The sequence below is a fragment of the Nipponia nippon genome, unplaced genomic scaffold (assembly GCF_047370975.1).
Source record: "Nipponia nippon isolate SJK-2023a ecotype South Korea unplaced genomic scaffold, ASM4737097v1 scaffold_9, whole genome shotgun sequence".
Taxonomy (NCBI): domain Eukaryota; kingdom Metazoa; phylum Chordata; class Aves; order Pelecaniformes; family Threskiornithidae; genus Nipponia; species Nipponia nippon.
Genome location: NW_028262413.1, coordinates 18,772,851 through 18,800,324, shown reverse-complemented (window position 1 = coordinate 18,800,324; position 27,474 = coordinate 18,772,851). Strand labels below are relative to the sequence as shown.

The 27,474-nt window shown below is 38.7% G+C and overlaps 1 protein-coding gene across 7 annotated transcripts; it reads left to right on the top strand.

The window, feature by feature from the left end:
* The first annotated feature begins 27 nt into the window (after positions 1 to 27).
* Positions 28 to 26,940, top strand: RFT1 (RFT1 glycolipid translocator homolog). 7 transcript variants are annotated; one of them, XR_015701388.1, is made up of 15 exons: positions 29 to 144; positions 269 to 354; positions 981 to 1,097; positions 2,971 to 3,160; positions 3,786 to 3,887; positions 4,871 to 5,005; positions 5,919 to 5,997; positions 6,282 to 6,332; positions 7,691 to 7,821; positions 9,014 to 9,158; positions 11,431 to 11,536; positions 13,441 to 13,690; positions 14,589 to 14,778; positions 22,931 to 23,176; positions 23,822 to 26,938. XR_015701388.1 is itself a non-coding variant. In XM_087744279.1 (14 exons), exons 1-13 carry the CDS (start codon positions 82 to 84, stop codon positions 14,751 to 14,753), a joined length of 1,620 nt encoding a protein of 539 aa, XP_087600405.1. In that variant the 5' UTR covers positions 29 to 81; the 3' UTR covers positions 14,754 to 14,778; positions 22,931 to 26,938. The 7 variants fall into 7 exon arrangements, 4 of the variants coding, with proteins under 4 accessions (XP_087600408.1, XP_087600405.1, XP_087600406.1 ...); XR_015701389.1 differs by having other exon boundaries at positions 24,511 to 26,936; XR_015701390.1 differs by having other exon boundaries at positions 24,857 to 26,935.
* The last annotated feature ends 534 nt before the right edge of the window (positions 26,941 to 27,474 follow it).

Genomic DNA, 27,474 nt, shown 5'->3' with positions numbered 1-27,474 from the left:
GGCCGGGGCGGTGCCGGCCGCGCTGACGGGATCGCGGCGCGACGGCGCCATTTCCTGCCGGCGGGGCGGGGCGGGGAGCTGATGGCCTCGCAGGACGTGCTCAGCCAGGCCACCCGCCTGGCCTCCTCCAGCGCCTTGCTGCAGGTGCGGGGCCGCCCCGGGCCGCCTCCCCCCTCCTCCTCCTCCTCCGCCGCCGCCGCGGTGTCTGGCGGGAGCCGCCTCAGCCCCGCTCGGCCCGCAGGTGTTTCCCGTGCGGCTTCCTTCACAGGTGCTGTTCCGGGTGGTCACCTTCGGGCTGAACGCGTTCACTCTGCGCTACCTCTCCCGAGAGCTGATCGGCGTGGTCAACGTGAGGTGAGGCGGAGGCTGAGGCGCACCCGGGCTGCAGGCCCGCGTCCCGCCCGCGGTGCTCGCCTGACACGGCCAGGCGCCCCTCGGAGCAGCGCTCCCGGCCTGGGGGGGGCTTTTTGGAAGGGCTTGTGTGTGGTGCAGGATCTCGGGGTTTATGGTCTGTAGGGTGTGTCGCTAGCAGCGCTTTGTATGACGCTGTTTAACTTACTGTCGTTTTATAGCGTTTGATCGTTGAATGTCTCGGAGTTTCTTTTTTGGCTTGAAGCAGAGGTGCTGCTGGCCTGTTTTTGATGTTAAACCATCAGTTTGCTGAGGAAAAGCTAGACGCAATTGCATATTACATGCTGTTGCTATACAATAAATTTTGTAACTGCGTTTTTGGTTTATAGCATGCTTAAAGTATTTTTGCCGTTTGAGAAATCACATGTAATTCCCTACTTTTTTAGGAGATGGTGATAATTTGTCTCCTATCACCACGTTTTCTTCACATACCTGTTAGACTTCTCTGTCAGGCAGTCCTGTGTGAAAACTGTCAGTGATGGTACTGCATGAAGGATTTCAGAAGTAGTATGTAATGAAATAATTTTCTCTCCCCCCCTTTTTTTTTTCTCCCCTCCCCCCCACTTTAGGCTAACTCTACTGTATTCAACAGTTGTCTTCCTAGCCAGGGAGGCATTTCGCAGAGCTTGTTTGAGTGGAAGTACAAAGCGAAACTGGACCAAAACAATTAATCTATTGTGGCTGACGTAAGATACCTTTAAAAATTTACTTTGTTAGAACTTATTTCTAATTCTTGTCTAAGAGCTCACAAAGCGAGAGTAAGTATTTATTTACCAAGGTAATTATTTCAGCACTGAGCATTTAGTAGCCTCAGTCATGTTTCAGGACTGATGCAGGAAGGTGGTCAAGTCTGTTGCTTTAGCATTTATGAACTTGATCTCTTTTTGAGCACATGGGAAAGCACATCACCAAAGGTGTTATCAGGAGCCATTTTTTCTGTTACTTAGTCTGGAGTTTCATTTATGTTGTAGCTGTTAAAGGAAAATCCTGTTGTACAAATATGTAGTCTTTTACTTTTTTTTTCCCTCTGCCTGCTCAGTCCTGCTCTTTTATTACTTGATATGTATTTGTGAAGCTGCTTTAGATAATTCCCCCCCCCCCCCCCCCAACTATTTTTTTTAGATGTCTTGAGCCCTGATGCGGTTTAATGGTATGGCAACGTAAATGTTTGTGTTGGATAGGAGGGATGTGAAGGAAAGGGCTTGAATTAAACAACAGGGAATAAGTAGGACTACTTCTTTTAACTGTAGTGCTGTTTATAGCAGAAAGCAGATAGCTTAAAGTCTATGTGAAGCTGCAGCCAGAGAGCATAGTCGCACATTGCAGCTAAGTGGATTTTATGACTTGTTTCTCCCTTCTGATTCCTGGACACACCTCTCTGCTACTTCCCCTCTGTGAGTTCTTGCAGCTGTGCAGCCACAGTTAGGTGGGTTGAGAAGTAAGTTTACCTGTCTGATATGGTGGAAAACTACCCCTGCGTGAAAAAATAGTAGTCTTCCATTGGGTCACTTAGCTGTGCAGTTCCAGGGTAAGTCAGTCGTGTAGATCTGGCCCAGGAATGGGAGGTTGTGCGTGGTCATCTGCATCCAGGTGTAAAGAAGAGGGATTGTCCCTTTCAGGGATAGGTTTAATACTAATATTTCAAATGTGTTAGATCTGTTCTCTTCACTGTATTATAATCAGTTTTCAGCTATTTGACAGCCTTTCAAGTGGGCATTAAATGATAGTTAACCATGACTGTGTGCACCTTTTTCTTTTTAAATTTTTCCTCATAGAGAAGCATAACTTAAAAAGAAGATTAACTTTCTTGAAGGATCTGAAATACGTCTTAGGAGCTTGGTGTCAAATCCCTTAGGGATCTGATAATGGGAGGGTCAGATAGATCCTGCTGCAATGATATAAAACTTTCTGCGCTCTGTCAGAAGCTTCGTGTTCCTGAAGCAGTATCAACAGAAGGTAATACACGTCTGCACTCCTGTGCCTAGCTTGGCTTTTTAGCTGCAGTCACTAATCAAAATGGCTCTGAGCTAGAGTGGAGCAATGTGAACTGGCATACCTGAGGTGCAGGCATGCATTTTCTTCTGCTCACTCTGCTGTCGCTCTCTGCAGAACCAGGGATTTCTGGAAGAGTGAGACTAGCAGTTGGAGTCATCGCATCTTTATCTGTTACAGCAAGATCCAACAAAGCTTGTCTGCCAAACCCCTGGTAACCACAGAATATAAAAATTGCAGCAGTGAGGGGTTTGCAGTGTTCTGCAGGCTGATATGGGATCGGAATCGTTCAGTCCTAGGGAGCAAGAAATGCAGATAGTTGACCTTATGTTAGGTTCTTAAGTAGAAAATAGACAAGTCAGAAAAATGTTTCCTATGTCTTGCAAAAGAATGCCTTAAAAATGTTCATTAAAAAATATTCTTGGTATTGTAACAATAGAAATTAATTCCTCAGGGCTTCTTTTTTTTAATTATTATGGCAAGATGTGAAATTTTAACCTAGTTTTCCTGTTTTTTTTTCCTGCTTAAGTAACATTTCTATTGATTGTTTTTATATTAATTTTTTAGGGTCCCTCTTGGTGTTTTTTGGTATATTTTCTTGGGCTTAGTTTGGCTACACTTGCTTGAAGTACCTGATCCTTCTGTGGTTCCTCATTATCAGGCTGGTGTAGTGGCATTTGGTCTTTCTGCAATTATTGAACTTCTGGGAGAACCGTTCTGGGTTTTAGCACAAGCTCATTTGTTTGTGAGACTTAAGGTTAGTAAAGGACATGGGGTGTATGTGTGTGTGGGGAGGATTTTTTCTTTTTCTATTGAAAAAGAACAGATTCCTGAACTAATTTTTGTATATTCAAGTGTATAAAAAAAAAAGCCAACCCAAACCAACCTGTGTGTTCTGTTTAGTACTGTATGACATAATTGTAACATAGATACGAATTTGTACCTGTTAAAGCAAGAAAGTTGGTTTATTTAGAAATTATCACCTTAGTAGTCATTAAATACTTAATCGTGAGTTTTAATTAGAGGGAGAGGCACACAGCTTCCACAGTTTTGCATTTTGATTGATTGTTGGCATGAAATTGTGAAATGCAACAATTGAGAACATGACTGTCCAAGTAAAATTTTCTCCCTTAAGCCCCATACAAAGGAGTGGGAAAGTGCAGTGAAATTGAATTGTGAAATGCAAGAATAGAAAATTTACAGAGAAATTACAATCTAAGATGGCCAACTCGGCAGAAAGAAGCTGTGATAAAGTCACACCGACTTTGAAATCAGTCTTATATTCCTACATAAATTATGTGTGTGAAACTAATGTATTTTAAGTTTGTCTATGTAGTTAAGTTGGCAGAAAATAAACGTTCTCTATTTTCACTTTCTTATAGGTAATTGCTGAAAGCCTTTCAGTAGTGTCAAAATGCATTTTGACGGTTATTTTAGTAGTCCTTTATCCTCAGTGGGGCCTCTACATTTTTTCCTTGGCTCAGGTAAGTTTCCTGTGTTCTCTTTTTCTATAAATTCTTGATTCATCTGAATTTTTATTTGCGGCTGCCTTGACATTTACCCTGCTAAATAACTTGGAGGAGGTGAGAGAAAATGCTTCTGGGAGGTTTAAGATTTAGCACTTGTATTTAGTATTCTCCTGACACTCGTTATTGACTTGGCACTTTGACCCTGAGCAGTTTAATGGATGTACAAGAAAGGACTTTGTTCTGTCTGTTGAAGGCACGTTTTGCAAATAAGTTTGTTATTCTGTATAAGCTTTATGTTAACTCTTCTTCTTAATCAGTTATACGTTCTAATGCTTGAAGACTCTGTTCGCTACTTGGCTTCAGTATTAATGTTAGACTTCGGATTTTACTGTGTAGAAGATCATAATCATATGTAATTTTATCAGCCTGTACCACCAACCTACATCACCTTATCAGAAGGTGCTAATCATGTGTAACACGTACTCGGATTAAAACTTTCTTTACTGCAGTGAAGAATGGATATATTGGCACCTGAAAAATAGGGTTATCACCTGTGCAGTATCGGTTTACCTAAAAATGAAAATGTGATCCACCTCAGATGTGGACATCTGGTTGGTTTTTTGTTCAGTTTTTGTAGTGGCTGTAGTAGATAGCTTATAACTGATCAAAGAAAGAGATGTAGACGGTAGCTACTCCGTCAGCTTGTTTTTTGACTGAGTGAATAATTGCTTTATAATTGGACTTTAAATAATCATTCTAATAATGGTGAATAGAACATAACAGTTGGCAAAGAGCTATGATAACCTAAAGATTAAAAAAAAAATCAACAGCGTTCTTGAGAGGTTAAAGTCTTTGCCTCGTCTAAAATTTGACAGGGGTAAGGACTACTTACTACACTTTCTTCTCACTGAATTTGGAACTCTAGCATGTAATCCTGCATTTGTAAGTTTATTTTATATCACCGGTTGTTTTTCTTCTCTCCTTCCCTGTCTTTCTAGCTTTTATATGTCAGCGTTCTGGTAATGTGCTATGTAATTTATTTTGTGATGTTTTTGGGGTCTCCTGAAGCAACAAAGAAGTCATTTCCAATTGCTAGAATGACAGCTCTATTGCCTAACTTGGTGGAAGATGAGGTAGGTTGCACAGTTCACTTCTTCATTTTAAGGTTTTCTTGAGAGAGCTTTGAAAATTAGTTTGAGATAGTGGAGTTAAATGAGTGATTTTGAGGATATCTCTACACTGTAGAAGATACGACTGATTAAAAAAAAATTACATACAAATTCTGTTTGTGGTTTGTATCAATAATATCCTTGTCAGAAAAGCGTTATGAAACTTGACGTCTGTGTTGTTATGGACTTGTTGCTGACTTACCTTTTAATATCTTTGCACAAACCATTAACTGGAGATAGAATATGTGCAGGGGAATGACCAGGTATCATTGGATCTGAGGCAGGAAAGAAACCAGAACCATTTTACCATGGATTTTGGTACTTGGACTTTTCCACAATATAAATATAGAGGTACACAGCATCCTACAGATACTCAAATATCTCTGTCCTCTCAAAAAAAAATGAGGCAAGAAAGAAATGAAAAGACACAGTGAGGAAGAAGACATTTTGAAAAAGATTTGCAGATAGAAAAGATAAAGGTGGTACTTGGTGGCAAGACTTGTGGGGACAGTTTGAAGAGCAGTAAACAAGTTACTTCTACAGTGAAGGTGAAAGTTACATTGGCATGCTAAACAGAGACTGGAAAAAAAACCTCATGCTAACTTTGAATAGTATTTTCTGTAGAAAGCTTGTTTGGGTACTTTATCTGCAACAACAGTAATTTTCAGTAATGGAAAAAGTCATCGTCAGATCAGAGTGACGTTGGTGATTGAATTTAGCAATATTTTAGATGAGTGTTTAGTAGCTATGACATTGTGGGTTTTCCTCATCAGTACAGTTAGAGCTAGCCTAGAGTATTGTACTGGCTTTGTATTTTCTATTTCTACTCCATAGTTTCAGTCATGTTTATTACATTTCAGTACTTCTTTTTTTGCAGACCTTTGTTAACTGGAAGGAAGCACGGTTGACATGGAGTTTCTTCAAACAATCCTTCTTGAAACAGATTTTGACAGAAGGTGAAGCTTGACATATAGTTGTGATGGAGAAGGGCTAGTGAATACTGTTTACAAAATAGACTTAAAGCTTAAGAAAGCTGGGGGGTGGGGTGGGCGGGCATGCGACTTTTCAGAGATCGTTTCCAGCAGATGTTACCAGCCTGAATGAAGTTTTTGAAGGTATTCTGAACTAGGTGCTGTCCTGTTTGACTTTGTCTCTTGAATACTTAATGTTGGAAGTGCCTGAACAAGTATTGGGAAAGATTTAAGGACTTGTTCTTAAGTTCTTTATTTTGAACTTACAGGTGAACGATATGTGATGACTTTTTTGAACGTATTAAATTTTGGAGATCAGGGTAAGTGTGATGGTGTTGTGGAATGGTGGCACAGTTTTCTTAATCACTGCTCTGATGGTTCTGAAAATGACTTAATGTATTGAGAAAATCTGAGAAGATTTCAAAGCCTTTGTGAATTTGAGATATATTTCGGAGAATGATTGATATAGATACAGAAAATATTTTAAGATCCTGGATTTTAATTTTATTGTTTCTTTGGATCAAAATTTTCCAATTGGATATGTGATACCATATATCTATCTGGGTATTTTTTTAGAGAGAACGTCATTAGTATCTTATGTGTTGTAGTTGTCTGTCTTCAGTTTTTGTAATTCTGTTTTCCTGCTGTTTCCTGTCTTCCTTTTGAATCTGTTTTAGCTGTTATGGCAAGAACATCATTGTTCATAGCATTGCATCTCAAAGCTGAATCATGTTCTGTAAAAGAATTCAGCATGGTTGCAGAGTAATGTATGGCAGTAGCTGTTCAGATGACTGAGCTGGCAGCACTTCGGGTCTTTATAGCTTGGGGAAGGAAAATAGGCTGTGATTGTTGAACCACTGTTAGAAGTTTCTTGGCTAGTTTGAGTTACTTTTAATTGCTGGCAGAAGTATGTTCCCCCGTAAATACTGAGTGTATGTGCTTGCTACCAGTAATTGCGGCTGCTTCTGATCCTCCTGCCCTGCAGAACAATTGAGCTGCCTCTTGCTTGAAAGGTCTTTAAAAGAGCAATGAGTACAAAAATGCCTTTATTCTCAAAATGTTGAGAAAAATCGGTTCCAAGTCTTATGAAATCAGCCAGAACCTTATTCTATTATTTCACTGTGAATATGTAACGCACTTATCCATATGCCTGACTTTGTATGCTCTCAATGACTGTACTGTGTATAGAGATGTCTCAGCAGCTTTGGACCAGTATCTTGGTGAGGATGGAAGTGCTGGTAAAATGTCATGCAGGATTGCTCTTCCATTTCAGTGAAAGTAAAAACAAAGAGGAACCTCACACTATAAATAGGTATCTTCTCCTGTGTCAGTAAATCCTTATGTTCCTGTTCTCATTCAGTGAAATTCATCAGGATCTTTTAAATTCCTCTACAGTAAGAATTTTAAATGTGGTTTGGTGCTGTTACGAGGTTCACACCTCTGTAGTTGATGCTTTTGTCCTAGCTTTGCCATCTATGAGCAAGCCTTGTAATTTCGAGCTGTGGTTGCTGTGACTGTCAGAATTTTTAGGGAACATGGCTTTAATGTTGCACTAAGTTCTACTAGCTTTCTCTTTGTTTGGTGGAAGTGTTAAATTAGAATTCATGTCATTGTTAAAGACTTGAAATTAAAATGTGTTAAAAAAATTACAGGTTGCCGCTATGTTTTGTTTTTTAAGGTGTATATGATATCGTGAATAATCTTGGTTCACTGGTGGCCAGGTTTATCTTTTTGCCTATTGAGGAGAGTTTTTATGTCTTTTTTGCTAAAGTGTTGGAAAGAGGGAAGAATGTAAAGGATCAGAAACAGGTATGTTTATTTTGCATTAATTACATGTCAAATACTTGATTTATGTTACAGATAAGTTCCACCACAGAAGTGTGTTTGTGTTTAAATTTGAGTATAAAGGCTGTTAAAACTAAAAAGTTGAAGTGGAGAACAAAAATGTCGAGTGAGGCTGGAACAAAAAGAAAAGAAAATAGGTAAAATGTTAAAGAAATAGAAATTAAGATATTCAGTGACATAATACTGCCTTGTATTATAACTGAAGTTAACATCATCTGCTCCAAACAGTGTGATGTAAATCCTAGTGTACTGTGTATTTCCAGATATACTTAGGCAATTATTTAAATCATGAAAGCATGCTATTTCTATCAAATAAATGCTGTCTGAAAATATTTGACTGACTTGAAAATATTAGTAGCTGTTAAGTATTAAACAGTAATGTTTCCAAAGAGTGCAGTTTTGTGAAGAGAAGAATTGTATTTTTCTTGAATTGTAAGTGAAGTATCAATGGTTAAACAAATGAGAGCTTCGTAATATTCATGCATGCTCTAGGTGAGAAATTCTTCATCAGTCATGAAGGTCAGCCTGGGCTTTTGTCTGATACTGTGACAACTTTTTGCAGTAATCCTGCTACTTGCACTGTAGCGCACAGTTAAACAAATCCCGTACTTCAGGTCATTGGTGAGCTAAGAAAGATGCACGTGTATGTATATTTTATACATAGTGTACCTGATGTATGTAACTGGCAAAATGGTTATGAGTTCTCACTGTATGTACTGAAATTACATTACGTTACAAGAATTACAAGAATGCTGCTTGTAATGAGGTAGTAAACTGACAAGTTTCTTGTTCTGGTGTGGCAATAAAAATCTGACCCTCCTGCTGACTCAGACTGTGGCCTTGGGCAGATGCTGTGCTCTTCTTTCCCATTTACTAACTGTTAAACAGGTGCAAGTGCTGTTTGCCCATTTCCTTGAACAGACATGTTCATGGCTAATATTTGTGTAGAATTTGTAATGTGTAAAACATAGAATGGAATAATAAATATATAAAAATTGTTGGAAGTTAAGACTGTGTGTATGGATAATTCAATAAAAAAGGGTAAGTTTCACACCTGTTTGCACCATGCAAACTAATTTTTTTTCTGTGAAGTAGCTTTTCTGCATGAAAATAACTATTGATTCTGATTCATGTGGTTGACTACAATGTTTTTCAGGATGATATTGCTATGGCTGCAAATGTATTGGAATTGCTGTTGAAACTTGTGCTTCTGATTGGCCTTACCATCACGGTTTTTGGCTATGCCTATTCTCAGCTGGCTCTGGATATTTATGGAGGCTCAATGCTCAGTGGCGGAACAGGTAAAGATTTATAGAACTGGCAAAGAAGCCATTCTTTAAAAAGAGAAACCGCAGCTATTAGGAATTCTTGGGTAAATCAGCAGAATTTTTTTTTTCTCTGTAAAACTCCTGTTGAAATCCGTGACTTAGTTTGAATCCAGAACTCATGCCTTTGTAATAGTATCCAAATAAGTATGATCAGGTTTGGGGCTCTACCTTCCTGCAATTTCACATTGCTGGAAAAGAATATTTTAAAGGATTGTTTGACTACTCCATAATGTAAAATTGCTAACTCCAGCTGTTTAAAACAACAACAACAACCCCCCCAAAAACCCATACAACAAACTGGAACCAAAGAATCCATAGTTTTAGCATAGAAACAATAATACTTTTTTTTTAATAGTGCTAAGCCACATAATGGTAGCAATCTTGCTGTAGTTTTACATATTGAGGGGTAAGTTTTACAAATCTGTCCACAGAAGCAGTCAAGGAATTTGTAGGTCACCTTGGATTTTCAGGAGAGAAAGTAGAGGCTCATTTAATTCCTCCTCCTTGAAACATAAACATGCAAATTGTAGCCTGGAGTTTTCTTGGGTTCTTCCAGTGGTTTGTCAGTTGACGTACAGTAGCTCCTGCTAGAAAAACCAATCTGTCTTCTGTAGCTGGGCCCTGTGTAATGTCTCAGTTCCTTGCGGATCTGTCTTGGGTGAAGATCTAGCAGTTTCTCAGAGGAGCTTTTTTGTTGCATTTCTGTCTGGAAATTTTGCCTGTATGCCATCGTGGGAGAGTTCTAGCTTGCATTTTCCATTTCACATCTATTATAATTAAGAGAAAGTTACAAGGAAGATGAAAGCATGTGACAGTATATTGTGTTGAAGACAGTTGCACCTGTCAAGAGTTCTGCAGCTTCACACCATAACCTTGGAATATTGCTTATTGGGTATTAAAATGAATTGCAATTATCTTATTCAGTGTTAAGATCATTTGATATACTCTAACCCCATGGGCACTTTTCTGTTCGTGATTGTTAAGCATTTAGATAGTTTTGCCTTAGACCCTTGCATGTTATTTGCTTTAGACTCTTGCATGTTATTTGGAAGCTGGTGCTTGATTTGTATAGTGATTTTAATGAAAACTCTGTGTCTGCATAACCAAGAAAAAGTTAATAACTTTTGCATGTTGTTTTGAGTTGTCTTCCTGTTGGTTCTATCAGATTTGTTTCTAATTTTGAAAGCAAATGTCATGAAAGATTGTCATTCTGGACCCTGGCAGCCAACTCTTTTTATGAAGAAAATGTTTTCTGTCCCTGTTTCTCTTCAAGAATGAGTGTCTGGGCCTAATCTTTTAGACATGCTTACTTGACTGAAAAGGACTATGTTTAGGAATATGGATGCAAGTCAAGTGACTCACAAGTAATTTTATTTATTTTACCTAATGATGATGTGTGAAAATTAAATGTTGAGCATGCGTACTGACTTTATTTGACCAAATATTCATGGACGTATTCATTTGGATATTTTTCTTTCTTTCTGAGTGCTCTCTAGTCTAATGTTTTTAAGCAAGCTTGAAAAGAAAGTCTTCAGCTCTGCCCCGCACCTGCAGTGTATTTACTGCTCACTGGGCAGTTGTCCTTTAGCATTGAAACAGGAGGAGACTCAGTAATGTGTTGCTGCCATCAAGAAGGAATATTCATGGATGCACACTAACCTGTTAAAAAGCATGGGATTTTTTTCCCAGTGTTATAATTTCTAAAGGACAAGAAAAAGATTAAGGTCTGAGTGGAGAATTTTGAAGTCATGTATAAGTTGTCTCTGACCCATAAAAATCTGAATATCATTTTTCATCTAGCATAGTTTTGAATGTATTGACCAGCCTTTCTGTTTTTCTTACTGTTGTGTTCAAAATACACATTTTATTGCTTTTAGTACCTCATAATAACTATTGGATTAATTTCCACAAATTTCTGTAGAATAGAAGATTTGGGTTATGATAAATATTAATTTTTAATTGGGAAATCCCTTTTAATAAAATACTTTTTTTGATGGATATCTTTTTTGTTACTACAGTAACTGCTGTTCTTGGGTGTTTTGGGTTTTATTTTTGTTTTTATTTTGCCCTGTTTAGTTGTGGTCGTGTCAAAATATCTAGAAAAGGAAACTTGTTCAAATGAACTTAAGTTTCCATTATTAGTGATAACATTACAACTTTTATCTCTTAGTATCAGAGAGTGTAAAAAGAATGTGGTTTTATAAAAGAAATAATTATCTACTTTTCATTCTAATGTGTTTTTTAGGTCCAGATCTTCTCCGATGTTACTCGTTATATGTCCTGTTTCTTGCTATCAATGGCGTAACAGAATGTTTTACGTTTGCTTTGATGTGCAAAGAAGAGGTGGACAGGTAGGAAATAGCATCCCCAGAATATTCCTGTAATTGATCTGCATATGGTTTGCTTGGAGTTCAGTATGTAAACAGAACAGTTGTTCTGCATGGATATGTGCTTAGAAATGCTTTTTTCCCAAAGAGCGAATTTCTTTCTGCAGTCACTTTAAGAACCATGTTCCTTGTCTCCAGAGCCAGGTGCAGCAGATGGGCAAGCAAACACGCACTACTTTTAGTTTTTGTATGCTTGTATTTGTTGATAAATATTGATCATCTTAAAAAATTATTTGTAATGACCTTATAAAGAGATTGGTGCATTTGAAATCAGCATAAAAATATCCTGCCCCACTGAAAACCCATTCCTTATTTAGCTGTCTGCATGTAGGTTTAGATGTAGAAGCTTTAGCAAATGTTTAAATGTTTGGGTAAGAAGGTCAGAAATTAAGAAGTAAAGATAGTTAAATTAGCTTTTGGTACTACGCTAACTGGGAAAGTAATTTAAATGTGAAGTCTTGTTTTCTGTACATATGCAGTTGAAGTTATAGGTTTTTAAGACAGACTATCATTTAAAACTCATGAAAATTTTGCAACTTAAAATTTTTCAGAACAGTTACTGTATATCAGGTACAGTTCTGAATGGTCTAAATTGTGGGTCTGAATTCAGTGGTTTATCTGCTTTAAGTAGGAGGTTGGACTAGATGACCTCCTGACATTCCTTCCAGCCTGGATATTATTTCTTGATTCTGTGTTCATCCTGGGTTATTGACTTTGAAGCCTGGTTGCCTTCCCAGTGCTACCATCAAGCTTTTTTTTGCTTACGTAGCAGCTGTCCCTTCCAAGGCCTTTCCAGATTAATTTCAACGAGGTCTACTTTCCACAGTCAAAGTAATACCTTTTTAGACTTAGGGAGGGCTGCTTTCATGACCCCTTTGAAGTGTGAACTTGTTTTCAAAGCCAGTGTTTGGAGCAGAAACAAAATAAAGCATCGTCTTGGTTTTGAGCATTATTTTTCTTTAACACATACCTAAAGTAAAATAGCAAAAAATCCACAAGTTTTTATATTACTAATCATTGCTACTAAATTTGACTTTCTGAAATGGGTATACAGAGTTTCCTTCACATAATATAGTTCTTGGCTTATTTTGTTTGATGTATTTTCCATTCTTTCAATGAATTTTTTTATTATCGTCTCAGTTCTCAAAGTTATCTTCTTCCATTAGGAGATAAGAGAATTTCTGTTCCTCATTTTAGAAAATAAATTGTGGTATTTCTTCAAAGATAAAGTTACTTGTCGTGGTTTAACCCCAGCCAGCAACCAAGCCCCACACAGCCGCTCGCTCACTCCCCCACAATGGGATGGGGGAGAGAACTGGAAGACTAAAAGTGAGAAAACTCATGGGTTGAGATAAAGACAGTTTAATAGGTAAAGCAAAAGCCGTGCATGCAAGCAAAACAAAACAAGGAATTAATTTGCTACTTCCCATCAGCAGGCAGGTGTGCAGCCATCCCGAGGAAAGCAGGGCTTCATCACACATAATGGTTACTTGGGAAGACAAACGCCATCACGCCGAACGTCCCCCCCTTCCTTCTTCTTCCCCCAGCTTCTATACTGAGCATGACATCATACGGTATGGAGTGGCCCTTTGGCCAGTTTGGGTCAGCTGTCCTGGCTGTGCTCCCTCCCAGCCCCCCGTGCACCCGGCAGAGCATGGGAAGCTGAAAAGTCCTTGACCAGTGTAAGCACTGCTTCGCAACAGCTAAAACATCAGTGTGTTATCAACATTATTCTCATCCTAAATCCAAAACACAGCATTATAGCAGCTACTAGGAAGAAAATTAACTCTATCCCAGCTGAAACCAGGACATTGGTAAATAAATACTGTAACTGTATACATTGTTGAATTGTTTCTTTTTTTTCCTAGGTACAATTTTGTTATGCTGGCCTTGTCCTTCACATTTCTGTGCATCTCTTACTTCTTGACCCACTGGCATGGCAGTATAGGCTTTATCCTTGCCAACTGCTTTAACATGGGTATTCGAATAGCTCACAGCATCCACTATATCTATGATTACTTCAAAGAAAGCACTTACAGACCTTTGACAGGCTTGCTTCCCTCACCATTTTTGGTACTCGTTTATATCGTGAGTGGAGTAATCACTGGTTTCTCGGAGGTAAGTATCTTTCTCAGACTTTGCTTTCACTGTGAAAGTTAGCGTCAAATGACTTTTGTGTTCGCGAGCAGAGAAATACCATTAGCAACAAAGGCTGATGAGGATAGGCTGGAAGACTGCCATTACAGGCAAGGCAAGATACAATATTAAGAGATTTTATCTTTGATACAAAGTTATCTCTGCTGTCTGTAGGTGTATCTGACAAGTAAAATAAAATATAACACGTTTCTGCTGTCTGGATAAATCCATGTCCTTAGTTCTTAATAATAATTGAAATTTTGCAGTAGCACAAAGAAACTATTGTTAAAAATTCTGTAATAAACAGTGATAGAGAAAAACAACCAAAACAAGAACAGAAACAAAAATTAGACAAGAGCACATTTATCACATTTATTCAGACTACGGGAGTGGTAATTGTGCAGACTGATTGTTATGGAGATGGTAGCATTTCAATGTACAAAAATTTGACAGATTGAAAATCCATTATGCCTTAGAAAGGAGAGCTTTGTATTTTGGAATGGGAGATTTCCAGTGGAGTTTTGTTAGAAAATAGCCTAATACGCCGTTGCAAAGTAGCAGACTTGTGTGATAGCACTGCCACAGTTTTCCTAATATCTCAATTAACATATTTCTGCATTCCAGATAATAATAACTTCCACATTTACCAGCTATCTACTGAATGCTCGTTTTTTGCTGACAGAATTTTCTTAAGAAAGCAAGTGTTGTGACTACTAAAGATGATTTATTGTAGGATCAGTGCACGTGGCAAAACTGCACGCAGTTTGATGGTGGTGTTAGCATGGTCAAGAGGGGTGTTGGACCTTATTTTTTTATTGAGACAGTATATCTACTTTGTGCTGACTAGTTCTCCTGCAATTGCTTGTTTCCTGTGTTGTAGGTATTCTTCTGCTGTGATAAGGGCTGGATGGCAAGGCTGATGCACATCAGCATGGGGGCTCTGTGCTTTGCAGCAACCATCATTACTATGTTCTGCACAGAGACCAAGCTGATCCACTTTGTCAGAAGCCAGTTCCTCTCCCGGTATATGAAGAAAGGAACATGAAATGCTCGTGTGCAGAACAGTTCTTGTACGTGCTTGCAGTAAAGGGCTGTATTTTTTGCATAAGATCTGTATGGAAAAAATTTCCACGTGTGTTTATTGGAAGCATTGATATGGGAGTGGCAATGTAAAAGGCTGCCAACTGAATATTATTTTGTCTTCTAAACTGGTCAGTACAGTGAAAGAGGGCTGAGTAATTTTGTCTGGATGCGTCATTCTTTTCTAAGCTTTTCTTCAAACAGCCTCTTTGGTAATGAATGAAGATCTAAGGTACACCTTTCTGACATAACCTGGTTGACGAACTTAATGTAGAGAGCTCCCGTTATTACCGATGGGGAGTACATGTATGGAGGCATCATATGGCTTACATCTTAAGATGTAATTAAGAATGCCCTTATTTGGCACGGTGGGCTGCTTAACTGGTTAGAAAATAAATAGTCTGACAAAAAAACCCACAAAAAAACCAGCTTAAGAAAACACTAGAGCACGGACCAATAGCAGTATAACTGTTACTGAAGTAGAACATAATGCAGTGCAGAGAGATTGAGCTGTCAGTGTTTTGAAGTATAAAGCGGTGAACAGATAGTTCTGACATTTACAAGTAAATTAATGGAATACACAGCATGTGTCCATGCTATTTAAGGTTATTTCATTCAGCGTATCATTCATTTATGAGGGTATTGATTAACTTGTCAAAAATACTCTGAAGCCTTAGCTAAAAGAAAAAAGGGGTTTTAAGCAGTGTTTTACAGAAGGTGTTAAGTACAATCACACTGATGCTGAAGTTCCAGAAGGCTAATCATAAAATTTCTTACTTTCACTCCTCCAACGTTTTTTGGTTTTGTCTGTGAAATTGAAGGTTAAATATATTTAATAAGATTTCTTTCAAGGATTTATGCACATTGAAACTTTCATTATTGGATAGAAAATGCTTCATTTTGTTACAACCGGTTTTCCTCATGTCTTGTTCCTTTACTTGTTCAATCTTAACCTTTGTATTGATTTTTTTTTTTTTTAATTGTTGAAAATTTGGAGATTCAGAAGTTGTAAAATCAGATGTTAGGCTGCTGTTTTAGGTTCACTAATGGTGTGTTTATTGCTAGTCTAATTTGGCAGTTTCAGAATATACAAGTGGCAGGTGTGTAATCATCAGTGTTCCCTTTGCAGTGTTTGGATGGACCAAAAAATGTCAAGCGATGAAAAATGTGTGCTCAGACATGTGCAGTTGAAAGCTTTTAGTTTAATTATGTAGCAATTCCTCAGATCCTCAGACTGCTTAAAAATCACTGTAATGGCATTGTGGAGTTCATCCTGGTAACCATAGCTCACAGAGTGAAATGCTTTCTGCTATCAGTGTCTTCAGTTTGGTACTGTTAGACACTTTTTCTAAACTCTTGTAATTCTCGCTTGGAGGATATCACCAGAGATACTTTATATGAGAATTTGGTGATTGAAAAATTATCACAGAGAAGCCGAAATGTAACAGTGGAAGAGAAGGGTGCACTTCCTCAGCTAATGGTGGTGTCTCCATTGCCTGGCTGGAAGGTAGTAGAAATAGACTTGCTGATTCTTCTGAAGTTGTTATGAAACCTATCAAAATAAAACAAACTTTACATTATTCTGTCCTGTTAAGTGAATTTGGTAGTTCTTTGCCTTTTAAATTTTTCTCTTCTGAATTGTCTTGCAGCTTTTTTTTCTTGTTTCTGTCAGGTATGGAGTTTGTTAGGAAGTACAGCTCCCTATATTGCAGAGGGTTGAAACTTCTTTGTTATAAACTGTCAATGCATACAGTTGTTTTTCTTTTACTTGCTCATAATTGAAAAAAAAACAAGACAGTTGAGCTTACAGACTCTTTTTAGGGTCTGTCTTTTTCTGTATGACTTTGGGACCTTACTGTGGGAATCTCTCGATCTGTACAGTGAATTTTAACTAATTCCTGGAATGAGGAATTTTGTATAGCCCTGCACTTGAAGTGCTTTCGAGGCTGAAGAACATTTTGTACAAAATGAGCTTGAAGTCATGCTGTCTTGTCTAGTCTTATGATGCCAGCTGTACAGTGATACCACTTCTGCTGCTAGTATTGTCATAAATGATGTGAGACCTCGCTGTTCAAATAGTGGGCTGTCTAATCTCACAAATCTTTTTTAATATAAATGCTGTGTATGCATTTAAAGAGAAGTTAGTTTTTAAACTAATTAGTTTGATTTCGTATTGGAAAGGGTTATAAATATCTCTTGCATCTCAACAAGTGAAAATGCAATTTCATATGAATCAGGAAGACGTTTAAGGTGGCTTAATCATTGCTCATTTGCAAATTAAGGATACATTCCTCTTTTAAACTTGATCTGTAAGCAGTTCAATGACGGTTGGCTCGGTTTTGTGTTGTTGGTTTTTTTAATATATTTTATGTGGCAGGAAACTGCAAGGAGGGAGAAGAAGTATAGATCTATGAAGCTGTCTCCTGGTTTCTTATTTATCTGTGTGATCCTTAATGTGAAAGCTGTTAACTCCTTTTTTTATAAAGAGGTATACTCTGTCAGACTCAGGGACAAACTTGAGATTGAACTTGACCAAATTTCCATTTTGTTTGGAGTTCTGTCAGTCTGTCAAAGGCACAATGGGATGCTTGTCTATAAATTTCATGAAGCTGTTTTGCAGTGTTTTTCTGAAATCCTTTAGTGTAAGCCAAAGGAGACTTAAATTTCTTTGGAGAAAAAGTTATGATTTCATACATCATGTCATGTGGTTTTTTTCAATACTTAGATGAATGACGTTGAAACAACTGTAAGATAAAATGCTTATATAATAGGATAATGCCAAATAAAATTTATTTCTCTTACATTTTGTTTTTGTCTTACAATTGCAGGCTTATTGGAGTGTTATTTGTATATTTGGTACGGTTGATGCTTAAATTCAGTGGGACTTTCTAGGATCTTTTATGTATAAATTAATTTATCAACCTAGAAACTTATACACCATTTCCTAACACACACATTGATACAGTTTACTGTAGTATTTTTGTGAGAAGTGACATCATTATAGTCACTTTTTCCCTCTTTGTTTTTGTCAAAATATATGTTTGTATGGATTGGAATGACCAAGTTTCTTTGTTTGCTTTTAAACAACGTGGTGGTGTGATAGAAACTGTTTAAGTGGCCAGGAGTAAACCTGATATTTAATCAAGTTTGTTAGTTGAATTATGCTGCAACTGGCAATAGTAGTGTTAGGTACTAAGCAATTGTTAAACTGTTTGTTCTTTTCTAGTATTGTAAATACTTTATTTGTAAAGAAGTAGGGTGGGGGGAGCATGTGTGCCTTTTTTTTGTTTTCCTTTTTTGGAAAAGAAATGAGGAGTTAAATCTTTACCTTAATGGTTAATCTGCTTTAGTAGGCACGAAAGGTAATAGCTGTAAGCTTGAATGTTGACCACAGTTTAGCGCCCGTAAGAGGTGTTGACTTGTTAGTTCGTATGAAGGATTGCCCGAGTGTGAGTGCCTTGAGGTCAGCTAGTCCTAATTTGCTGGCTTCTGGATGGTGCTTAAATCTAAACTTTGAAATTGTTTTTGTGGATTTCGTGTTTCCTGCTGTTTGAACATCATACTTTTTTGTGGTTTAATTACCCTTATTTTAAAGATAATACTGAAGAGAGAGGATTTGAGGCTTTTTGAACCATACCATGGCATCAATAGATCTGCTGAGATGTAATGATTTTGTTCGGCACAAAATTTGCATTCTGATAGTGCTATGTAAATGCAGTTCATTTTCATTATAAGCTTAAAATGAAGTTTGAAGCTCTCCAGATCTGATGTACAGCTGGGCCATGGAAACGAAGTGCGAGGCGTGCTCAAAAGAGTTAGCAGCTGGGGGATCTAAACAAAACAGTGATAGAAAGTGCTTATCACTGTTGCATTTTGGATTACTTCCACAAAAAGACGTTTGTTCTTTTCAGTTGATGGATCTGAACTGTGGTTCATGCACTACCTTGCTGTGATCTAGAAGGAGGAATGAACCGCTTTCAGCTGGGGTGTCTGTAACTGCACACTGCTATAGTGAGCTCCGTTCATGGATACTGATGAGTGTGTGCTTTCATGTGCAGCTAAGGTAGGATAGTTGCTTTTCCTGTCATAATTGTAGGGAAAGGTAAAACGGCTCTGGTTTTTGTTTTGTCACACTTCCTATTTAGTTGTGGTGAGCGAGTATCTCGTAGAGCTCTGTGTGTTCACTTGCTAGCTAGGTTTCGTGATTCATGGACACGTCTGTGTTCAGTGTGACTTATTTTCAAAGTTTTATGCCATCTCACTGAACTGAGAAAGTGAAAAGGAATGTAACCAGCAGGATAAATAGATTGTATCTGCGACCCATTTAAGAAGACTGAAATAATTAAAGTGGTGTCAAGAAGAAAAAAAAAAAAAAGAGGTAGCAGTCCTTAAACACAGATAAGATGTATGAGTAGTTCTAATCCGCGAGTAAACACGAATCATGTTTTGTTCTTTGTGATACACATCAAAGAGAGAGCTTCAAAAAGGGAAGAACATAACAGCCTGGGAGAAGACTGCAGAGTTTTGCCCATAACTTTCTTGAATGCAGGAATATTTCAGACTTGCTCCCTCGAGGCTCCTCCTTGGGAGAGGGAGGAGTATGAAACAGTGCACTGATGCTGTTCAGAAGAGACCTGCTTGTGTCTCGGAGAGCAAATGAGGCCAAGTCATGCACTACATGTGAGAAAGAGCCTTGTGATCACTTGTGAATATCTTCCTTGGTGGTTTGTTTTTTTTTTTTTTGGATTCCTGACGCAGTATCATTCATGTGTTGGTAAACCATTCATAACCAACTCCTGTATGTAGATATCTCCTTTACTTGCTGAAAAAAGTCAACCTAGGCAGTCTCAATGTAAAAATGTGGTGCATCACCAGAGTCCCGTACTGGGGTGGAATGAGGAATGTGTTGGTCAGCCAGCTGAAGGTTATATTATGGCCTCCTTGCAAGCCCTGACAGCAAGGAGTGAGGAGGGAGCAAATTAAGGTTGCACCGAAAAATTTAATTGTGGCTTCTTTTCGGTTTTGGATGTTTGACTTGGCAGTACTAATGTTTTCCTAATGGAAAGGGTTTTTTGGGAATAATTGTATAAACCAGGTACCATAAAGTGCACTCATATGCCTTCTCTTATTTGTGTAATGATTTTTAGCAGTCTCTCAGCGGGGTGGGGAGATGTTATGGTACGAGGAAAGGAGGAAGGGAAATGTGGTAGAGTACGGTACGTATGCGAGCAACATAGCGTCCCTCTGAGGAGAGGTCTTTAGTCTGTGGGTTACTTCCATCTCTGAATGCATTTCTGTCAGTGCGAATAAAACTCTTGAGTACGTATCTGCGCAAGTGCTTCTCTAGGCAACTAGTAGGACATGCTTCGAAGAAGCAGAGTATGCCCATGGAAGCAGCGTATACTTTGCTACAGACTGCTTGTCATTCTGCTTTGCTGGTTAAGTAGGCTTTTGTTTATGCATTGAAAATACGGGCAATAGTCTGTGATGATAATGTTTCTCTCTAACAGTCCTCCCATTTGAGGTTGACTGTATATAGCCCGTGGAAACTGTGGGTTTTTCTGTGGTTCCTTCAGAATTGTACTGAATTCCCCCCCTGCCCGCCCCCCCCCCCCCCCCCGATGACTTTGTTACACATTAGCTTTACATGTGTTCATCTGGGAGCTCTGCTGAAGCACAGGGCTAGGATCAGGGAAGGGCTAGGGCTTCATTCAAGTCCTGCTTAGCACAGAAAGGTCGGATGAGGGCTGGGTGGAACCTCCCCTGCTCAGCAGGGGGTAGATGTCATGACCCCGGGACTAGGTCTCATGCTGCACATCTGTGAGCACCTTGGCTCAGACTTCTAAGGAAAAGTTGTGAGAGCTGTGTAAAAAGTTGGTAGTAAAGCCATGCAGGGTAAGAAAGCTGGGATTGCTTTCTTGTGACAGCAGGTGAAGGATTCAGGAGGAAAACCACCTACAGGTATACAGTCCTGAATGTAAATACAGAGATGGAAGGTGGCAGCTCAGGAGCTGCAAAGGTCCATTTCAGGGAGCTGCAAAGATTCCCTGCTGAACTGTCTGCTAGTAGAGATGCAGAGTGTTGTGAATGTACTGTGCTTGGTAGCTTGTTAAGTTCCACTGGCTTTGTGCATCTAAACCAATATATGATTTGTCCTTTTAAAGTTGAATATATCCTGCTTGTTTAGTCTATTTGCAATTGACAAAAGTTGCCTGAATGAAATGACTCAGAGGGAGGATTGCAGATTGATGGAGAGTGCAGGTGAACTAGATCTTCTGGAGTGAAAGCCAGAGACTCTGAGAGCAGAGAAGCAGAATAACAAAAACTGAAAACAAATGCACAGTGTACTGGTCTGGTAACTGGGCATTCAAGGTACTTAGTTAGGATTCTACTAGGGCTAACTGCTCACCAGATGGGGAGAAGAGGGAAGAACTTTCTCCCCATCCAGAGGAAGATTTAGGGATGTAGGTCATCTGAAAGATGGTACGAGAGCAGGAAGCTTTTGTGGCTGAAGATACATTGAGGAATGCTGGAAAAGCATTTGCAATCTGTCAGGGGAGCATTACATCTAAGGCTACGTTAAGGTTGCTGCAGTATGGGCCTTGTGGAGAGCTGCAGCCAAGTTGACTAGTCTAATAGGAAAAGGAAAATTAGTTTCTGTAGGATAAGAAAAGGTGGATTTGAAATCAGAGGTTGAATTATTAAAGGAACAGGAATGGAATCAAAGTGGAAGAACAGAAGAAAAGTAGTGCAGAGTAGTGTGCCTGTGCTGCAAAAAGCTTGTGTTCAGCATCTGTGACGAAGTGAGTCCAGACGGCATGTGATGAAGGACACATAAAAGGCTAGACAAATAAAAACTCAAGCTGAGGAGTTGGCTGAGCAGTTGAAAAAAAGTAGCTTCAGGGTGGCAGTTGGAAGCAATATTGTGGATTGGATCATTGAGCTTGCTAGAGGAGTTGTTTGGTCTTTGAAAAGAGTATTGCAGGAAGAGTAAGGTGGTGTTGGATTCGTCAGTGCAGAATTTAGCCCAGAAGACCTCAGCCCTTGGGATTGAAGTGGTTATAGTTGGTACAATCCAGGCCACTTTGATGCAGACACACCAAGTTACCTGGAAAACACGTTCCTTTCGTCACCCCATGCTGCTTTGCATCAAGTCTTGAACCAGTTCTCTTCCACTAAACTGGCTGTATGGGCAGCCCTGATGCAAAAGCGTGGGAGATATCGTGGGTGGTGGCTGACAGATAAAACACTCTGACACTCCCAGAAGAAGCTGTCACACCATGTGAGTGAGAACGTTCATCTCCAGTAAGGATCATAGGACACTGGGAGTACATGGCAATGAAGGGTCAAGTTGTGGTGCAGACCGCGCTTTCCCCAACCAGATACATGCTACCTGAAGGAACTCTGTAGACATACAGCAAGCCCACATTTAGTACAGTGGATCCTAGGTTTAATGAATTGGGGAACAGAAGTGGAAAAATACAAGGTTTTTGCACCAATAATGTATGGATTGCAAATAGAAGTGTATGAGTATGAATGTCACTATTAAAATAGTAGAAAATTTGATGTGTTACGTATGGACTCAGTCCTGAATGAGCAAAGAAAGGCAATTGGCAAATATTGATTACTTGTAGATCCACTTACTTTAAACAAGGGAGTGTGTGTATGATTTACAGCAATTTGGGGAAATGAAGAAACAGAAATGAAAGAAAGGGAGTGTCACTTCTGCTTGAGGAGGTGAAACTTCAGCCATTAAAAAAGTAATAGAAGGCGACTTGGAGAAATCACTGGTTTCAGATTTGGAATTGCCTTGACAAGCTGTTGCTAAGTGGTGACCACTATGGGGAAGGAAAGGCACGTGCTCAGTGCTAACACATCATCTACTGGGGACATGTGGCTCGGTCTCCAAGGATTATACAGGAGTAATTGTGTGTGAAGAGGCACAGCCCGGCTGTAATTGTAGGAAGAGCTGGTTGTGCAGTGTATCAGGAAGAAATAATAGAATGAAGAATAGACCAAAATACAAAGATAGAGCAATCTTGGAAGAGCTGATTTAATCAATTTCAGTTAAAGCTTCGAAAGAGTGAATCAAAAATACAGTAACTTAATATCCGTTGTAAGTTGTTACGGTTTGTTTTACAGGATGACACCGGCAGCATTATTGGCTTGAAGAGAAGTAGCTTAGCATAGTGATGATGATGTTGACTTCATTAATGCCTCTTCAAGCAAGTGTGTAACTAGGTTGAAAACAGAGAAGCACTAAATACTGCCATTACTTTAGTAAGAAGTATGGAGAACTGTGGGATTTAACATGTATATGAAGGAAAAATGACTAATGAAAGTGCAGTCAAACTGGGATAGAGGTAACATTGAAGGAAGATTGTATGGGTAAGTATTAGAGGAGGCTTGTATGTGTCTGGTAACCAAAGCTCCCTCCCTCCCCTTGTGTGTGTATCTGTGTAATATTTTCAAATGTTAACCACGATTTCAGTTGATAAACATGATTGCTATTGATGAAACTGACCATAAACCTGATACCTCTCCTTAGAATAAAGGAAAGAATGGTAGAGGGTACCCATAGTCTTGTAACAGTATCAGACATCTTAAGCATGAAAGAAAATTTTTCTGTGCAAGCTATGAGAGTTCAGAGTAAAGACTTCTGCGATGAGACTATGCCAAGAAGACATGATCATTCATGATATTGTTGTTCTTTGCCTGCTGTATTACAATACTGCCATAACAATTATTTGTACTAAATACAAAGCTTATCTGCTTGTTGGAAGGGGAAAGAGGGAGCCGGTGGGTATCAGGCAAATAGAGAATGGACATAAGCAGATCACAATATTACTTGAGCTTACTGGTTAGAATATTAGCAAAAAAAGTTAGAGTAAGAAGTTTGCTGTCTGGATACAATTAATGCCTTACAAAGGTGGGAGGCTTGCTGAGTGGATAACTTCATCAAATTAAAAAATAATACCGATAGTAATACTCCAATTTTTCTTCAGTGATAACATAGTATTTCTCTGTCATTAGAAATTACAAGCAACAGTGATGGCATATGAACTTATAGTTAAAGAACGTTACTGACATGGAATATTAGCTGAAGACATCCCTTGGCTACAAACAAGTTTTACAAAGGAAAAAAAAGTTCAATGAGCTTTACAGTCCTAAAAAGAAAACAAGCACAAATGTAAGTTATAGCTGCTCATGCAGAACTTGAGCAAGTCATTACATGCGATTACCCTTAATTTTTGGGACTGCAATTAATAAATGTTTTGATGCCATATTTCAGTTATCAATAAATCACCTGGCCACTAACAAGAATAATTGTTCCCAGATGTCAAAACCTTGATCAATTTCTATGCCATTTGTTGCCATCACAACTACTGATGTTTGTATAGGTTATGACAATATGCAATGACTGCCAAATACGTTTTGCCCCCATGAAGCGTATATATCAAACAAATATGTAGGTGTGTTAGAACATCCCAGACCAAAGGAAATGTTTCTGTTACTACACAGCAGGCATTAAACATCAGTGAAATCCAGTTTGCACTGATGTATTCATAAATATTTATTAACGTAGCAGTTCTGCTAAATACCTTCTGGAGACCATTTCTTACGGAAGGCCAGGGGTAGCTTGCAAATTTGCTTCTGAAATAACTTTTAAAACTATATGTTTTTTTTTTATTTATTTCTTTGTTGTTTGTTCTCTGTGGCAGGATGCACAGGATCTTTGTGACAACTTTTACAAAATCAGAATTAGACAAAGGAACTGAGAGAAACCTTGGCCAAAGAAATAGTGCTCTGCTTCTGATGGGCCATGGCACACTGGTTATATGTAAAAATGTGCTGTTCTTTTGATATGTGTATGGAGTGACTTAACTTTTTTCTTGCTTCCTTTTAGAAGATCACTTGACAAATTGTATAAGGCTCTGTATAGAGAGTGCCTTTGCTGAACAGTATTGTTTTTGGCAAATCAAGACTGATTTCTAAAGAATGCTAGAGGTTTCTTAATTTCTGTATGAGTGAAATAATTCATTGCATGTCCCTTTTTTCCCTCTCCAGACTGTCCCCAGAGTGGTGCCCACTGGTTCTTTGGTACACTGACTGCCAACCATTGCCAATAGCATCATCTTGGCAAAAACAACAACAACAACAAAAATAAAACCCCTGTGTATTGTGTCTCATTGTTCCCACTCTTTGCTCTCTCTTGATGCCATCTATGTTTTCCTTCAAGTCCTTTTGCTGTATGGGCCATGGGATCAAAAGGATCACAAAAAGGATCAGACAGAAAAAGTGTGCTCTGAACTGTGAAATGTTTACATGCACATTCCAGTTTATCCTTCAGCTGAGTAGTGTATTATTTGAGCAAAGTCCATGTATAGCAATTCAGAACAAGGTTTAGACATGGTCAATTGCACTCCACTACCTAATTCTGGACTTAAATGTTTGTGTTCAAGGTAGGAAGGTGTTCATCTGGTCATAGCAAAGAAAAAGCAAAGTCTAATTATTTTAAAAATATTTTAAATTGAATGAGTTTCAGTTTGTTAAGTTTTAGAAATCATCTGGTGCTGAAGTACAGTCTGAATAAGAAAGGATCAAAGCCAGGAGGTGTTACGCAAATACACTTTTCCAATAACAAATGGATTCTTGTCACCTGAATTGAAATATACTACCTAAAACTAGTTCCCTGGTAACTTTGAACAATTTATGAAGGGTTCTGACTGGTTGGTTGGATATTTTTTTCCGCTGCAGCTGTGAATCAGGTGGAAAAATACTGCAGCTGAACATAACATTGTTTTGTCACTAGAAAATTCACTGCTGGCATTGAATTCAGCCTGGAAAAGTAAAGAGGTCATGACACAACATCTGTTTTGTGGAGAGCATAGTTATTACTACCAGTAATACTGCAAACACTGGAGTGGAAAAAATAACTCCAGAGCAGAGATGCTGTAATGCCTTTTCGACCATTGTTCTATGGATTGCGTTAGCTGGATTTCCTCTAGATGTGTGCTTGGAAGGTCGGTTTGAGCAAAATACTCATGCTGCTCAAACATAAGGTGGAGCTGTTTCTTTGTGATTAGAATTTCCACCTCATGATCTCCACAACTCACTTTTTTTTTTTTTTTTCCTTACCATGTTTTCAGTGTGGCCAGTGATTTTACAGGCAGTATTCTGCAGGTGTGTGACTAAGGTTTCTTAAACTCCTGGAATGGTTTACATTTGCTCTTAGATTTCATTTTTAGCTGATAAAATTCATATGAGATGTTAAGGATCTCACCCTATACTTAGCTTTGTTTAGTCCCCCTCACCCTATTGCTAACCTGAACTGACTTTGATTCCTGTACCATGCTTCCTTGATCTAGTAGTAACTGTGATAACTTCTTACCTCTTCCTTGGGGTGATTGCCTTTGGCAGAGACAAGGGAGTCTCAGAGGTTTTTCAGTTTTTTGGCTGTACCACAATATAAATTTGTTCTTTTGCACTGATGCTTTTTACAGAGAAAGCATTCAAATAATTAGGAGAAGCTTGTATGTAACTTTTATGTTTAAAGCATTGACACGATTGGACACCTGCTTTACCTGTTTGGATCCTGATCAACTTTTCATAATCTTCTTCTAAAGCCGGACAAAGATAACTTCAGCCTCAAATAAAGCTGTGATCCTGCAAAACAAGAAGTGCTACTGAATTCTTGGAGCTGCTAGAGATCATCTTATTTCTGTCAGTCTTAATATGCCTGTCAGAGTCCAAGCAGCACCTGGACAACACTCTTAGTCATATGATTTAGTTTTAGGTAGTCCTGTGAGGAGCAGGGAGTTGGACTTGATGATCTTTATGGGTCCCTTCCAACCTAAGATATTCTATGGATTCTATGAACTATGCCACAATGACAGCATGGGGAATTCTTCCTGCACTGATGCCTGTGATGGGGGTGGCCCATTTTACATAGAAATAAACTTGGCCAGAAAAACTGCTTTGTCCTGGGCTACCTGGTGGAACAGGTCACTGACAGGCCAGCATGGGTATACAGACAGATGATTGTTTTTTCATCCTTCCCGATGACACTACTTTTTGTAGCTGTGCCAGCTACTCAAAACACCACCGCTTGCTAGGTTTTTCTAACAAAAATGTTAGCGCCCCAGGAACAATAAAGCAATTGAACAAATATTTTTCCTAGAACGACAATTATTCTGTGCCCATCCTGGTCTTCAGTGTCATTTCCAGGTAGTCCAGAGTCCTGAAGGAGCCTGCTGTGTGCATTCTTATTTTCACTCTGGCTTCTCTGGAGCTATGGTTCTTTGGGTAAACAGGGCAACAATTAATTTGCCATTGGAACTTGGAGACTATCATGCCTGCTGCAGAGTTAGAGTCAAATCCGGTACTTAATATGACTAGTAACTTACGCGCATTTTAAGAAAAAAATACTTATCTGTAGCCCTGGTGCACTGGAGGGCTTGTGAAAAGATATTAAGGGTGTGTCCTGTGGATAGTTTGCTGCTATTTTTTTCATTTTAAAATATTATAAATAGTAATAAGTAACACATGAAATGTAACAAGTTTATTAATCGGCTCTAGGCACTATCAATTTCACACAAGCCACAGCTTCTGACAACTCTGCAGGAGTGGTGGTTCCCTGTAGATTACGTGGTCTGGATTGTGATTAAAATCTTCAGACTGTCTAC

What these genes read in the sequence shown, in the direction of transcription:
- RFT1 (XM_087744279.1), top strand. Translation starts at nt 82, where the DNA reads ATGGCCTCGCAGGACGTGCTCAGCCAGGCCACCCGCCTGGCCTCCTCC. An exon ending in ATCGGCGTGGTCAACGTGAG is followed by an intron (nt 355 to 980) that starts GTGAGGCGGAGG and finishes CCCCCACTTTAG; the next exon opens with GCTAACTCTACTGTATTCAA. An exon ending in ACATTTTTTCCTTGGCTCAG is followed by an intron (nt 3,888 to 4,870) that starts GTAAGTTTCCTG and finishes CTGTCTTTCTAG; the next exon opens with CTTTTATATGTCAGCGTTCT.